Below are 17,834 nucleotides of genomic sequence, written 5' to 3' on the forward strand. Positions count from 1 at the left end.
ATATTAAGCTGCATAAAGAAGCCATAAGAGGGATAACTTAAATCCATCAAATATATTCAGATTAGGGTAATGTAGCAAGGTTGCACAGCATTCTTCATTTCAGTTGCTTCATAAGAAAACATAGCTTCTATCTCCATACCCAGATCCACTGGTATCAAAATAGTTTCTGCACTTCAAGGCTCTGCTAAGGATAAATTTTATCCTTTGGCATACCCTATAAATTCCCTGCACTTGTGGTGTCTCTTATTTCAGCCAAACCAGCAGCATATTAGGAGGAACATCTATTATCTCCTCCAAACAAAGCATTCTTTGGAAAAAGACACAAGTCCTATATAAAAGCCACTTTCTTATGGAAAAGCAGCATAAAATAAATAAACTGTAAAACTTTATGACCTTGCCCCAATGTGAAAAGATCTGATAATCTTAAATTATCCTCTTATGAATTTTTCAGAGCACTGATTAATTTTTTTAAAAATATATATAAAACAGTCATTAGGACTTAGAGCAATTTGGATTATGCTACTCTACTTCATTCTCATATCACTGACATGTTCACATCATTGATTCTTCAACTACGAGGGTGGTCTGAAAAGTTCTCGGCCTTGACCATAGATGGCAAAACTTTTTTTTTTCTAAATTGGTACATCTGTCATAAGCATCCATGTGAAATTGCAAGTCATTCTATCAAATAGTTTGTTTTATACAGGCTTTCTGAAGCAAAAGTGTTGTCTGTATCCCTTGAAATGGATAAAACTGAGTATCGTGTGGTTATAAAATTCTATGTAAAAGAAGGGTTTAATGCCAAAAGAATTGATAGAATGACATGCAATTTCAATGCAAAGAGTGCCCATAGAGTTCATAAAACTTTATGGGCACTCTTCTCCTTCATTTTCAACAATTAAGAAATGGGATGCCGAATTTAAACATTTCCGTACCAGCCTTGAAGATGATCCACATAAAGGACATTAAAAAAGTGTAACAACACCAGAAATCATTGATCAAGTGCACGTGAATATGGTAATGGATGACCGGCAAGTCAAAGTGCGTGAAATTGATGAGACTATAGGCATTTCAAAAGAATGTGTAGGATATATTTTGCATGAAGAATTGCAAATGAAAAAGCTTTGCACAAGATGGGTGCTGCACTTGCTCATAGCAGATCAAAAACGCACTTGCATGAAAATCTCTGAACAATATTATGGATAAGACTTGGACTCACCATTACACACCAGAATCCAAACAGCAGTCAAAACAGTGGACAGAAGACAGTTGTTCAGCGCCAAAGAAGACAAAGTTGGTTCCATCAGCAGGACAGGTCAGCATTGGTGTTTTAGGATGCTAAAGGCATTTTGTTTGTTAATTATCTTGAAAAGGGTAAAACAATAACCGGGGAATATTATTCCGATCTTTTAACCAGACTAGACAAAAAAATTTGTGAGGAAAAACCCAGTTTACAGAAGAAAAAAAATCATCTTTCATCAGGACAATGCACCTGACCACAAAGGTATTTTGGCAATGGGAAAATTAAGGGATCTGCACTATAAATTGTTGGAACATCCACCCTATTCTCCAGATTTGGCTCCCTCTGGCTTCTATCTCTTCCCAAAACTAAAACTCTTCCTCGCTGGTCAGTTTTTTTCTTCGAATCAAGAGGTGGTTGCAACTGTAGAGGGGTATTTTGCAGATAATACTGAGAACCACTACATGGACGGAATAATGGTGCTGGAGCATTGCTGGAATAAATGTATTAGTCTTAAGGGAGATTATGTTGAAAAATAAAAATAATTTTGAAATTATATTTTCATTTTTTCATTGTTAGGATGAGAACTTTTCAGACCACCCTCATACATTGCTCATGCTGTGCTTAAATTTTGAATTCATGCTGAAGATGACCTTGATTCTGAATGAAAATTTTATACAAATAAACTTCTAATGTACATCTTCCATTGTATTATTATTTTTTTTTAAATAAGATATAATGCTATGTTAAAAAAATTTGCTACAGAAAACTATCCACTATAACAATCTGTTTCAGTGTTCCTTAGGAATTTTAGTGAGAATCAGCTGGATCTAGAACAGATGATTAACTCCAGTTACTTGATTTTGTCCAGAGGAAATACATATATTAGTATCAACCACTTGTTCATTGTATAAAAAATACATTTAAAAGCATTCACTTAGAGGAAATCCATTTTATAAAAGTAGAAAGGTTCCTTTTTATAGATATGATAGTAAAGAGAACTCTGATATCAAAACTAAATGATGTTAGCTTAAACATGGTTACTAACTTTGTGAATTATGTAGAGTATGAGGTAATAGGAAGTCAAGATTGTTTAGTTTTTCTAGTAAGAGAGATGAATAGCTTATAAAAGTAAAGTAAATGTCAATTAAAATAGAATATTGGAATTTTTATCAAAATAAGAATAAAAACTATAGTGAAAATTCTAAACATACCAGCTTTTCATTTCCCCAGGGGTAATTTTTTCATTTTTTAAAAGTGAATGACTATAATTAATAAATTTATTAGCTATCTGTTTCATATTTACTGCTGTAGGTCGAGCAGTGACTAAATATTCCAAATTTTGTACTATATTATCATGAAGTTCCTGTTTTGAATCCAAAGTGGATGAATGAAGATGAACTGCCAAACTTAAAGCACCTACAATGGCGATGGCTGGTGCACCTCTAACCTGAAAAATAAACATGTAACATTTAAGATTCAGTATTATTTGTTGTTGTTGTGTTAGTGTGTGTGTGGTGATCATGTGACTATTAGTTACTTTATCAAGCACTGGAATAGTACTTGAAGTAACTAATACACACTATATAACATATATATCATATATCCATACTGCATTTCAGAGTGCACACTTCATATTCACCAACAAAAATTATTTTCTTATCAAAAATTATAAATGTGTATATATATATATATATTTTTTTTTTATTGATTCATGTGGGATCCCCCCCACTTTTCTCCACTATCCTTTAGGACTAGTTGAGACCTCTTAATAAGGGACTAAGTATGTTATTTAAATTAAGGGGATATTAAAATCCCACATTGTTTCAAAACTGAATAAGATTGGTGACTACTAGCGTAAGCTAAAGCACAGTCCGAGTACATAGTACAAACTAGGGCAACTCATAGCAAAGGTGGAGAAAGTTCTGATCGCTATTCTTAGTATTTTCCATAATGTAAAACCCATCTCCTAGGAGATGTATGATGTTATACATTATGGTGGGAGGTCATTACCCAGACCAGTTTCGATCTTTATTGAGATCTCATCAGTGAGTAGCTAGACCAAAAATAATACTAAGGGTATAGTATTCTTATTTCTCCACTTTGCTACGAGTTGCCCTAGTTTGTACTACGTACTCGGACTACATGCTTTAGCTTATGCTAGTAGTCGCCGATACTTTTATAGTTACTATATTCGGCATGAAACTTTTTGATTCCCATCTTTGAGTTTCTTATTCAGTTTTGAAACAATGAAACAACAATGGGGATTTAATATCCCCTTAATTTAAATAATGTTTACATTGCTGAAATGAAGCCTATTGGCTCTTTATTTTAAATAATTTATGGGTGCACCTTTTTGACAACTCATATAGCAGAGTATATAAGTTCTTTTCACTATACCCTTAGTATTATTTTTGGCCTAGCTACTCATTGATGAGATCTCGATAAAGATCGAAACCGGTCTGGGTAGTGACCTCCCACTATAATGTATAACATCATACATCTCCTAGGAGATGGGTTTTACATTATGGAAAATACTAAGAATAGCGATCAGAACTTTCTCCACATTTGCTATGAGTTGCCCTAGTTTGTACTACATACTCGGACTATGTGCTTTAGCTTAAGCCAGTAGTCGCCAATACTTTCATAGTTACTATATTCAGCATGAAACTCTTTGATTCCGATTTTTGAGTTTCTTATTCGGTTTTGAAACAATGTGAGATTTAATATCCCCTTAATTTAAATAATGTTTACATCGTCGAAATGAAGCCTATTGGCTCTTTATTTTAAATAGACCAAGTATGTATTTTATGATTGTAGGTCCGTGCGTGTGTTCACAGGGCCGATTTGCCTGTTATGAGGGATGAAAAACCCGAGTTTCTTGGTGAAAAACCCTCTTCCATATGAGACCAGCCGACTCACCCATAAATGAAAGAGACAAGATAAAGTTGGCTCGTCATGGACAGGAACTGAACCCAGGTCTTTCCAACCAAAGAGCTTTCTATACCAACTGAGTTACAGAAGCTCTTATATACATTTACACAGGCAAAGTGGATATTAGGTCCCACATTATTTCAAACCGAATGTAGAAACTATGAAAGTTTAGTAAGTTGACAACAGAGCTTGCAGGAATACATTCCTCAGCATTCACGAGTTGCCTTAGTGCGAACTACTTAAAAGACATAACACTGCCCAGAGTCCATATATTCGCCCTTTATTAGTCCGTTTTGATTAAAGTTCCACTGGTCTGACAGCTGTTTTGAACTGGTTGGTTCCCTTCAGAGACCAGGCAGAAATCTTAAGAGAGCAAAACTCTCATTCACTACTAAAGAACTTGAAATGTTATTTTTGTAAGCCAACTCTTGGTCTTAATAATTAATAAAATATTATTATTAAGAGAAACTCCATGAATCCAGCGATTCATCCAGGGAGGCCACATACTACAATGCACCAGCTATCATACTTATTCTTCATTTCAGTCCCACTGCTTGCACTTACAACATAAAATGGCAATCCATTACATCAACTGAAATCCTGTATGACCATTTCAGAAGTTTTTAAGTCTCAATCATATTATCCCTCTTTCTCCTGTTTGCTAGTGTCTGTGAATTTGCAGTATACAAATTCGCAATCTGTCTTCATAATTGGTATTCCATAATTCTGATATCATTTTTAACACTCACTTTTGTACTCTCTCCAATATATCAGAATCACAATGGAAACCAGGAGACCAGACCTGCACATCTTTATCATTACATGTGAACATTTCTTTCAGCATTGCAATTTTCTCATGAGTTGTATTTGCAATCTTTGCTACATGGCCCCCTGAACTTCAACTTCCTATCTACTAAGACTTCAAGATCCATAGCTTCATCAGTTTCTTCAAGCATATTTCCACCAATATAATGCAACATTGGATATCTAATCATGCTGAAGTGCATGACTTTACATTTACTGACATTGAACTGACATCCATGCCCACAATTCCAGCCTATTCAAATCATTCTGCAAGTACTGCATATCAGCAGCTAGAATATGAGCAAGTTGCTAAAACATGACCTTCCCTTAGTAAACCCATGTTGTTCATTGAAAAGCAGAGATTCACTGTCAACCCATTTCTGAATGCGAGCCCTAACCAATTTTCCCAAAATCTTCACCACCACTCCTGAGACACTAATTGGTCAATAGCTGGGTACATCAGTCTTAGCACCACCCTTGTGCAATGGAATTACCATACATTCCTTCCATTCCTGCAGAATCTTCCCTGTTCTGAGACTCATATTAAACAGTCTGGTAAAAGGAATGGCCAGTTCAGCTGAACACTCTTTTGACACACATGCTGATATCCTATCAGTCCCTATTGCCAACTTCTTATTTAATTTGTGCAACAGCTCTAATACCTCGTCCTCATACACCAGTGTTTCTTTATCTAGTGAAGAGGTGAGAGTGAGCTCAATGTTGCGTACACCAGGTCGATAGCTTTTAACAAAATGGGCACTCATTAGCTGACCAACCTCTTCTGCATCTGTAACCCTCATGCCATCTGGATTTAGAAGAGTTATTCTTTCGTATTAATTTTTTCTTTTATTTGCAGCATATTGACAGAATTCTTATGGGTTCTCTTTAGCATGCAAAGCCAGTTTCTTTTTATACTCAGACTTTGCTTTCCGTACAAGAGTTGCGACTATTCTAGCCTGCTGCTTATAATTTTCATAATGTACATCATCCTTTTCTGACGAATCTCTTGCTAAATCAAATTACACATTCATTTGACTCCTACCCTATTTATTTTTTGAACTTTCGGGACACACTCTGATACTGCATCATTTAAGTATTGTTAAATGCTTCCCATGCACTGTTGATATTCTTCCCACCCATCAACCGATCCCAATCCACTGAGTCAGTATACTCCTCAGTTGGTCATAATTTCCTGCTTTGTAGTTCAGCTGTAATCTTTTCTGAACGGAACATTCATAAACTTAGCCACTACCCAAGTAAGTACCACATCATCACTGTCACCGACCGGAGACAGAATAGTTACGTCTTTAAATGAAATGCCCTCTGACACTTTAATCAAATCTAACACTCTTTGTCCTCGAGTTCCTTCCATCACATGCTGCTTGAGGAAGTTGTCCCACAACAGCTCAATAAATGCATTTTCATTCTTCTCATGAGCTTTTACTACTACCCAATCAATATTTGGACAATTAAAGTCTCCCATTATGATTACTGTTTTCTCACTCATCTTGTCTATTTGGTGATGCATTTCTTCATCACTAGCAAGAGATCCAGGTCTGTAACAACATCCCACTATATAATTGATCTTGTTAGATTCCACCTCACACCAGATGGCTTCAAACTCACTGCCACATGAAATACTGTTAGTAATAGTACTACAATCATAGGTCTCAACTTTAACTGGATTCAACTCATCCGATATCATTAGCAGCACAACCCTCTTCTCCTATCCTCTCTTTCCTTCTTAAAAATAGTGTACCCTTTCCACTCGATAACAGTTAGCATGTCTGATTTTGATAGCGAGGACTCACTAATGCCTACAATCTGAGGTCCCAACATATTGACTAAGGTAACAACCTCTACTCCTTTGCAATGCAAAAAATTAAAAAGTGGAAATTAGATCCAACGTTATTTCAAAGCCAAATGATGAAACTATGAAAGTTTTGTAAGCTGACCAGAGAGTTTGCAGGAATACATTCCTCGGCATTCAAGTTCCTTAGTACTGAATGTGAATTTTTGCTCTCTTAAGGTTTCTGCATGGTCTCTGAAGAGAACCATCCAGTTCGAAATGTCAGGTTAGTGAAACCTTATCAAAATGGACTAATAAAAAGCAAATATATAGATGCTTGACCGCACCAATGTCTTTTAAGTAGTTCACACTAAGACAACTCGTGAATGCTGAGATATATATTCCCAGGCATTTGACATATGCATCTACAGCCTAATGGTTGAAGAGCTCATATGCTAACCATGTGGCCAATCAGGCTGGCAGTTCGATAGGAATACCACTGCTCACCAAATATCTGTTTTGAGATAATGCTTGTAGTCACTGTTTTGAACCCAAGATTATTTGGAAATATTTGGCTACAAGAATATGGGTTAAGAGCTGACAGAAAGAACAAACGACACTAATGAGCTGATTAGCTTAAGGATTACATTATCATCTGACAACATTATAAGACTGACAGTATAATTCATGGTATATGCTGGTAATATGCAACTAATGTTTCACTTTCACCATCAAAACAAGTCTGCATCCTTCCTCATTCTATGTGGAAGGATGTAGATTTGCTAGAAAAAAGCAAAACTGAAGAGTGACAAGGTGAAGATTGTAAGTCTCCCACCATATTATGATAGAAGTAAACTGAAGAGGGCACTGGTAGCAAATGAATCAATAAGTAGACTGTGCAGAAGGGATAATGTTGGATTTGTGGATCAGTGGTCTGTGTTTGACAGAAACACAGACCACTGATTTATATAATGCTGATGGACTGCATCTAAATGTTTTTGGTGTTAGATGACTAGAAAATGCTTTGTTCGCCAAGTATGCTGAAGTGCAAATTCAGGAAAACTTAAGCAATTAGGGTGAGTTTGTGTGAAGGCATCCACAAGGCAAGTGAGTGAGAGAATGACCAAGTGCGGAATCTAGTCTCTCAAGCAACAATACTGAATAGGGTAGTCAATTCAGGAAGTAAAGGTAGGTAGGGCTTAAAGGGATGCTGTGGTTTCTATACACTAATGCCAGAAGTATCAGGAACTACAGGGAAGAGTTTTTGGCAGTGGTTAGTGCAACCTCACTCATAGGCACTTGTGAGACTTGGCAAACAGCAAATGATGTAGTTATAAGGAAAGAATGTGAAGGGTTTAGTATTTTCAGGGAAGATAGGATTTGGGGGGAGGGGCGGTACTTCTGATGATAGCAGATGAATTGCAGTCAAAAGGAATACATAAACAGACAGGAGGTTGGCTGTTCATTTGAAGCAGTCTGGTGTGAGATCAAGGGAAATATCTTCTTCTTCTTGAGTATTCTGCAACTGAGCAGGTTCTTCTTTTAGTAGCAGAAACATACAGAAACAAGGAAAATATACAGCCGATTGTTGCTATAGGCCAGGGGTTCCACAGATGATCTGAAAGATCTGGATGCATTAGCAAATTAGTACAATGAGTACAGGTTGAGTGATTTTTATGGGAAACTTAAACTATGGAGATAAAGACTCCTGTTCGTTTAAACTTTCCAATTATTGTTGCGGTTGTTGTGAACAGTGATAAATTTCTGCCGTTAAATTTTCTCTATTTCTTGGCAAATTATGGCTGAAAAACAGCAGCAGCAGCATTGCTCCAATATTGCATATGCTAAAGAACATGGAAAGAGCTGCAGAGAGGCATTTCGGGCCAACCTCAACTGAGAAAATGATAACTTGGTGGAATCAGGAAGAGAATCTAAAAAAAGTAACTCACAGTAAACATAACCTATGATAAATTTCTGGGTTTTGACAAAGAAGATTAAAAGGTGGGTACTCTTTCCTAGTTAGATTAGGTATTTGTTGAAAGTAGATCTACTTATTACTTTATATTTGAAATACTGTAAATCCATTATAATATTCAGTGATAAAGTTTTTTTCCTAAAAAATGTGTACAAAAAAAGGGGGGATGTGTCTTATATGCCGGCAAATACGGTAGTTATTTTCAATCAAAACTTGAATAACTCTCAGCATGCATTAGCAGAATACCACCGTATACACGTGCCTAGACTATTCACTTTATCTAAAAATTTCTCCTCAAAATGTTATGGAGCATCTCTTATTTTATTGAGGACATTCAAAGTGCAGTTCATATGGTATTTTTGTTTGACTAAGAAGTTTGCAGTTTGCTTTTGAAAAATCAGTGATAACTGCTTGAATAAAGTGAAAAAAATAATAATAATAAAAATAAAAGGCAAATTGATTCTAATTGCAATGGAATATGTCTTCATTTTCTCCAACACATGCTTTGATGTTGAAAGTTTTTTTTTTTAACTTGGTTATACTATAAATTAAAGATGCCAAGAAATTATATTCTTGGTTTAATCCTTTCTCCATATGGAAGCTTTACCCAGAGTATTTTAATAATAAGGTGCCACACCTTTTTGACTGATTGTATATAGGAAATATATGACTTCTGCATTACTTCAATCATGGTATCTGTGCAGACTTTGCCATGAGGTTACATCATTGTGAACTATCATAGTATCTCTTCTATGTCTAACTTCCACTGATGGTAGCTTGTTTCCAAGGGAATAGAGAGGTTCTGCTCACTGGCTGGTTTCTGCCTGTCACTGAGCAGAGCCACCACTGAGTTTCTTGTCCTGGAGTGATGAGTTTAGTAGCCATCCTTTCGGATCGCTCAGTGAAATTTGGAGCAATCTCATACATCGCTAAGAGTTTTTGGAGAGGTATCGCCACACTATAACATGCCTCAATAGAGGTCAAAATTGGTCTGGGTAGTGGCCCTTCAAATAATGCACAGATCTGAAATTATACACATCTGAAAGGGCACTGTGTGCTTTGCATTATGGGATACTAAGGCAACTGATGTGAAGTCAATTAGCTGCTATATAAAAATAGCCCAGTTGTGAAGATAATTCATGTGCAAATGTTGTTTGGTTACACTTGGATAAAGGATTAAAGCAAGAATATACTTTCTTGGTATCTTTATGGTATAACCAAGTGAAAAAACTTTCAACCTCTTTCTCTAATCCAGAGTATTTTAATATGTGACACCTTTTGACCACTTGTATATGGGAATATATAACTTCTACATTACTTCAAACCTTGGTATCTCTTCTGGGTCTGACTCCCACTGATAGTAGCTTGTTTCCCATGAAGTAGAGAGGTTTTTTGCTTGTCAGTGAGTGGAGCTACTGCTGAATCTCCTGTCCTGGAGTAATTCAGGTCAGCTGTGATGAGTTTGGTAGTGATCCTTTAGGTCACTACTCATCAAGATTTAGCATAATTTTTGGAGAGGTATTCCCGTACTTTAACATACCTCAATAAAAGTAGAAACATGTTTGGGTAATGACACTTCCCATAATGTACATACTTCCCATTATACACATCCAAAACGGCACTGTGTGCTTTGTATTATGGAATACTAAGGCAACTGATATGAAGCCATTAGCCTCTATATGCAAGTAGCATAGTTGTTAAGATACTTCATGCACAAACATTCTTTGGATAAGGGATTAAACCAAGAATATAATTTCTTGGCATCTTTAATTTGAAGTGTTTTGATGTTGCAGGATCATCTTCTCTTTCACTCTATATTCCAAATGCATTACTACTTCAGAGTAGTTCTAATAAATGCAGCCTGTGATCACACTGTATTAGACATTACTAAATGCAGATACTTAACTTGAGGGTTTTGTGTGTAACATTTTGAGCGAGTGACAATGTTACACATTGTCACTCACTCATCTCTCAATCTGGCCTTGCAGACCATGTTTTGGATACAACCCACAGGATCTCCAGGAAAAAAACCACCATGCTCTACCATAGTAAATTCAAAAAAGAAAGACTATTCTTTGAATCTGCACTCAGGAATCAACCAAATTTAAACAAATATGGTTGCATTAAACTTCCCAAAATTTGGGAAACATTAATTATCAGAGATCCCTCTTTACATCCTAGGCCACCTGCAAATGCCCATAGAGGGCGCACCACCTAGACAGAACTTTAGTTTCACTCATTATTTTATTATATTTGTGTGTATGTGTTGTTACAAAAAGGTTTTTTGTAATCCTGAAGATGTCTCTGTGATGGAGACGAAATATTGGAAGTTTAATATTGCATTAAACCTCCAACACGAATTCTTCACAGCACTTAAGCCTCAACACACGGACATCTCAACCTACATCACCCACCACTAGACAAGTGCCATGGATACATTTGGAGAGATGTGTGCTGTTGCTCCTGACATATCTAGATCTTTTGATTGTGTCTGGCATTAAGGCCTGCTAAGTAAATTGGGTAACAACCATATTAGATTTATAACATTCTAGAAATGTGAACCCTTTGCATTCCTAGATGTTTCTTGAAAAATAATATTCTATAAAATTGCCAGCAGAGATTATCCCTACAGACTGATGCATAAGAAAGGGGCAAGGATGGACAAAAGTTGCCAAATAAGGCTTGGGACCGATTTTCTGTGTTACCTAAATAAGCCCAAATACTACTACTACTACTACTAGCCAATGTGGATTGAAGTGGGTGCCACTCTTCAGTTTACAGCCATAACTGACTTGCAAAATTCTTGAAAATTTAGCAATTGGATCATGCTAGACAGCTCCAGCACACCACTGTGTGACTGCTTATGTAAATACCATTGTAAACGTATTTTATGATGTAGGCTGTAAAATGTGCTAAAAATGTATCCAATAGTCTAAGCCATGAGGCCAAATATCAACACATCATCACAATACAACCAAACTCCAAATTAACTTTATGGTTATCTGGCCCATAGAGGGGGCACTGTGTTAGGACACTAATTCTTTTTCAATTATAATGTGAATTGCTTCTACAATTATTTGAGTGCTAATGTGCTTGTGACAGTTGTAATTTGTGCTCTGATGATGCTAGTTAGAAAACCAGTGAAATATTAGTAGTTCAATAAATTAATTTTTTTTTCTTTCTTGATGTTTATACTATGAACAAAAGTGTAATTATGAATAACTAAGAACACCTAAGTCTTAATATAGGCATTATGCATGTAATTATAGCATTTACACTATTTGGGATATCTTTATTTCAAATTGTATGGGGAAAAAAATTAGGATTTGAAAAAAAGGAAGAATAAGAGATAAATTTATCTGTTTAGAAATTAATATTCTTATACATACTGGAAATATACATATACATAATAAGGCAAGTGATGTGAAGTCTTAGCTTCCTTATACAAGTTGCCTCTGTCCTGAAAATACTTCAGGAGCAAACTCTGTTTGCTTACACTAGGATAAAGGATTAAACAAGTATATAATTTCTTGGTAAATAATCATTTAATTCAAAATGATAACTTCATTTACCTTCATAGAATGGATTGCATCCCAACCTTCTTGAACACTAGTTATATTTTCATAGCAAGTTTTCTGGGGAAGTAGTAACTGATTTAAAATCTGTAGTTTTCCATTTTCATATTTAATTGATTCCAGCATATTTATTTTCTGTTCAGTAAAGCTAGAATAAAACATTGATACAAAATGTTATAGTACAAACCTGTATCATCCAATATGAATAATTTTTATATGTACAGTAAAAGTAATTAATTACACACAACAAAACAATTAGAAGTCCTATCTGAGTATCATAAGATCTTCATATACACTTTAATAAGCAGCCTGATTACAAACTGGAACAGGTGGAACAAGTCAACTGTCAACATTCTCACCACCCTCTCATACAGTGGATGGACTAAGATTTTTTTTTTCTATTTGTATTATTTTATTTATTTATTTAAATATATAGTCTGGAAAATGATCTCTAGACCAAACATGGAAAACATTTAAGCCACATCAGGCCTCCAATGAGCATGAAATTCATCTCCCACTTAAAGATAACCACAAATATCCATACCCACAATGAGGTCTGAACTCAGTCTTTTTTATTTCTTTCTTTTTTTTTTTTTTTTGAAGAGCAGATACACTAACCATTCAAGCCAAACAGGCCAGCATGATTGACTCTCCATAAAAAATACTTCTTATCCTCTTATTCATTACTTCCTTTTGCAACTTCCAGAGATAGCCTCTTATCATTCTTACTTCCTCAAGTGTCAATCCAGTACTGTACACCCACAGATGCGAGACCCTTCAACACCTCTGTGCATGTCAAAAGAAAGGAGAATCCATTCCGATATTAGGGTAATCAATGCGTTTCATGAGATGAGTATTTATTATTGTATGTTGAAAAATTAGCTCTTCTTTTATGAAAATTCTAGTTCTTAAAGTGATAACTATTTTGCTTGTACAACAGTTGGAAAATTTATGTATAAAGCACGTGACTTCGCATGTTGGTGGCCAATTCATACATCCTTTATTTCTTTCAACAATTCATGCTAAAGTCAAGGTGGGTTCCACGAAGTGTGGGCGTACAGTAAATGGCTTCTCAACAAATACCTTAGTTATATCACCATTTCATCTCCTTTGCATCAAATTCAGTAGATTGCTTGCAGTCAATCTATACTTATAACTATTGTTCTACCATTCCAATATCATTTTAATTATCACATTTGTATCCCTCCACAGCTATGATATCCCCTTTCAAATCCTGGTGACTAGCAGTGAGCAGCAGGAGTCTGATCTGGGCTTTATAGCATGGAATGTAGTCTAAAAGGTTGTTCAACATGTAATACACTAGCACTGTAGATGAGAATAAAAGCGGAGGTTAAAGACATACATATAGCAACACTTGGATAGTGCTTACATTAAAATGAACTATAAATTATGCCAACTGACTTAATAAATTTACTATTACTTTCTGATAATATGTTGCGAGTTAATACATCAAAAACATTCATAAGGAGAAAAAAAAAAAAACACTTTTGTTAACACTGGATTTGAATCTGTAAGCTAAAACATATAAGAAACTAGGGTGTTTCCAAATGAGCTACAAGAGAGTTATATTTTCTCTGTGAGCTTTAAGCTACTGTATTTTTCAACTTATAAGATGTACTTTTTTGTACCTAAAATTTATCTGAAAATTAGGAGGTGTCCTATAAGCTGAATGTGTCTTATAAATTGGTGTATCTTACGGTGCATCATCACCTGTCAGTAATGCATGATCAGTTTGAATAGTTGCACACCTGTTAACAGTCACACATTTAAACTAGTAATCTAAACTACATTAAGCTTAAATATATAAGAAACCAGAGTGTTTCCAAACAAGCTACAACAGAAAAGAAACATTATATTTAATTTTTTTTATAACTCATAAATTCTACGGACAGAGATAGCTATATGATTGTGTTTTAGCATAATGTGATTGAGTGTGCAAAAAAAAATGGCAATAGCACAGCACTTTGAGCCAATATTATTTAGCCAAATGTTTGTAGAAATTATGAAAGTTTCACAAGTTGACCTAAGAGTTTACAAGAATACAATCTTCAGGATCACCAAGTTGCCTTAGCTTGCACTACTTAAAAGACATGAACACTGCCCAAGCATCCATATATTTCCAAACGAGATATTTCCAACATTTGATAAAAGTTTCACTGGCCTGTCAGCTGTTTCAAACTGGTTGGTTGTTTTCAGAGACTAGGCAGAAGAAACCTTAAGAGAGCAAAAACTCTCATTCAGTACTAAGGAAATCGAAATGTCAGAGTAATGTATTTTTTGTAAGCGAACTCTTGGTCAGTATGTAAAAGTAAGTACTAAAGAAAGAGTCAGAAAGCTTCATTATGGCAATGAAGCTTTCTGACTCTTTCTTCAGTAAGAAAGCTTCAGAAAGCTTCATTACGGCAATGTAAAATTACATAGGCTAAATGGATACTAGATCCAATATTATTTTAAAGCTGAATGTTTGTAGAAACTATGAAAGTTTCATAAGATGACCTAGTACTAAAATACAACCCTTGACATCTCTGAGTTGCCTTCATGCACTATTTAAAAGCCATGAACGATTCCTAAGCATCCATATGTTCTCCTGTTATTAGTGTATTGATAAAGGTTTCACTGTTCTGACAGCTGTTTCGAACTTGTTGGTTCTCTTCAGAGATCAGGCAGAAACCGCAAGAAAGCAACATCTCTCATTCAGTTCTAAGGAAATTGAAATGTCAGAGAAACGTATTTTTTGTAAGTAAACTCTCAAGTCAACTTAAAAAACTTTCATAGTTTCTACAAACATTCAGCTTTAAATTTTTTTTTTTTTTTTACAGTACAAAGTTTATTATTCTCATCACATATACATATTTATAAATATACAATTAAAGTATTACTAATAAATGACTTGAGTGGTAATGTAAATTGGGCAGCGAGAGATATGAGATTCTTGCTTGAGGTTGTACAAAAGAAGACACAGAGAGGAAAGATAGTGTGCATGTTGCCTAGGTATGATTGTGACGAGCTGAGCAGAAGAGCAGTAATATTAAATAACATAATAGCTAAATTGTGTCAGAAGAGAGGATTGGAATATGTGGATGCTTAGAGAGCATTTGAGGACAGAGAGGCATTACATGCGAGAGACTGCTTGCATTTGAATAAGGAAGGATGTAGGCACCTGGAGAGGTTGCTGTTCTGAACGAGTTGGTGTGTCCCAGAGTGGATGGTAGCTGGGGTAGCCTCTTGTGGGAATGGATACTTGGGAGAAGGGGGATGACATCAGGTAATGCTGAGCCCAGTGGAGTCTAGAGGGGATAATGCTGGGTATAGAAACAATGGCATTATTATGCTTTATACTAATGCCAGGAGTATCTGGAATAAAGGAGAGGAATTAGTGGCGCTGATAGCATCAGCCTGGCCAAAGATTATTCAGATCACTGAGACGTGGTTGACAGAAGAGGATATAATAACAGGAATAGAAGTAGCTGGATGCAGATTTTTTGGCAGGATAAGAAGGGAAAGTGTGGTGGTGGAGTACTACTGCTTATGACAAGTGATGACTTATGTTCTTTAAGAGTGGAGGCTTTGGAAGGCAGTGACACTAATGATTTTGAAAGTATATGGTGTGAGGTAGAGGCAGGCAAGACAGGATATTTAGTGGGGTGATGCTACAAACCAAGGAGCACAGAGGGTGGGGACCAGGAGATATTTAGACAGCTGAGTTTGGCAAGTCAGTGGTGTAGCTAGACCTTTTGCCGCCCCTCTCAATACACACCAAAAATACTACAAAAAGTCAAAACAACATATAGGGAAATAAATTAAAACAGTATGTTTGTTTCTTTGTTAGAATTTCAATAATCTTTGAAATTGTGGATAGTATAGATATTGGTCTGTAATTTTTTATTTCATTTCTGTTACCTCCTTTAAATAGTGGAATAACTGAAGCAATCTTTAAGTGTTCCATAAATTTTCCGTGTTCAAAAGATTTATTCATAATATATGTAAAGAACGTTATTATTAAACATAAGTAAATGATAATGTTTTGTTTATTGACATTTATATGGTCACATTCCATTTTTTTCTCTTTTTTTAATCCGATCACTACACTCTTTACCTCATCTTCATTTACTGCGAATAGATACATGGAATTCTTAATCCATGGAAGGTGACTCACGTACTTTATCCTCTCTATAGGATCAAATTCACAACTACCATAGTTTGTAAAGCGTTTGTTCATTTTGTTAAGTACATCGGTGATGTCATTGCCCTTTGGGAATTCACATGTTTTCTGCTTTGTATTATCAATTATCACATTAACTAACCCCCATTCTTTACTTTTATCATTCATACAAGAAAGAAATTTTGTTAGAAGATAATGTTCTTTTGCCTGCTTTATTTTTTCCTTTAAGTGTTTAAATGAAATTTTTATAGTCATGATTCTTCCTATGCCTATAGCAGAGCTTTTCTTTTGTCCTTATATTTTTTAGTTCATCTGTTATCCATCATGTGTGAACATCTTTTTTCACAGTAACTGTTTTGTGATATTGTGATTTGCTGTCCGCATATTTAATCATTTTGATAAATTCCTCATATAACTGATTTGAATCTAATATATCATTTTGAGGCAGTTGATAATGTTTTAAGTAATTATCAAATTTATTATAATTGATGTCAATTTTATTTTTTCTATGACAACCTGCACAGCTCATGTCAACACTATTAGGTAATAATAGATTCAACAGTATAGAATGATGATCTGTTATTTTGCTAAAATAGATTGCAGAGGATACCTCATAGGCCATTTTGTTTCTTATGAATATATTCAATACAACTTACTGAGTTGTTCACTTCTCTCATACTGCCATGGATGCATGCAAGAAACCCATGTGTAGATAACATATTTTTATATTCTTCAATTTTGCTATTATTCTTATATAAATCCAAAGTTATATCCCCCCACTAGTATGACATTATTGTGTTTTAAGGCCTTTAGGACATTATTTAGTTCTGATAGAAATACCGGGTGATTATAAAATAATGTCAAATGTTCAGAGTCCTCTAGCAAGCAATGTATTGGATGAAACATACCAATATTTGATAGATGTACACAGTGGAACATGGGGATTCGATTTAATGAAAAAAAAAAAGTACCAAAAGTCGCCAACAGGGGAAATTTTAACGCTATTTACCGAGTAAAATGCATTAATTTGCATTATCGCGTTTCTTGTAAGCAATCATGCAATAAAAGGAAAGTCTGTGAGATTTCTTATCATTCATAGACGAACTGCTTTTCGATGCCTCTTACCTTACGTGAGCGTGCTTTGTTAGTCAAACTCTATTATCAGCGGAACGATAATGCCAGTGCTTGTCTTCATGATTTTTGCCATATGAAAAACTTACGAAAAGGACCGATTAGCATAACAAACTTATGAAAACTGATTAGGCGATTTGAAACTACTGGAACTCTAGCAGTGCAGGTAGCCAGGGGATGCAAACCAATCAATCATCAACAAG

The 17,834-nt window shown here is 35.3% G+C and overlaps 1 protein-coding gene across 2 annotated transcripts in view; it reads right to left on the reverse strand.

Annotated features, from left to right (window-relative positions):
- The window catches only part of LOC150104577 (methylthioribose-1-phosphate isomerase), a 147,141-nt gene that overhangs the window by 111,289 nt on the left and 18,018 nt on the right, over positions 1–17,834 (reverse strand). For both annotated transcript variants that reach the window (XM_090395789.1, XM_090395790.1), the window contains exons 2-3: positions 12,315–12,465; positions 2,455–2,690 (exon numbers count right to left, since the gene is read on the reverse strand). In XM_090395789.1, coding sequence (XP_090251915.1) covers positions 2,455–2,690; positions 12,315–12,443 — 365 coding nt within the window. In that variant the 5' untranslated portion in view covers positions 12,444–12,465. The remainder of the gene's footprint in view (positions 1–2,454; positions 2,691–12,314; positions 12,466–17,834) is intronic.

The sequence above is a fragment of the Typopeltis vanoorti genome, chromosome 7 (assembly GCF_054136105.1).
Source record: "Typopeltis vanoorti isolate ZY-2024b chromosome 7, IOZ_Tvanoo_1.0, whole genome shotgun sequence".
Taxonomy (NCBI): domain Eukaryota; kingdom Metazoa; phylum Arthropoda; class Arachnida; order Uropygi; family Thelyphonidae; genus Typopeltis; species Typopeltis vanoorti.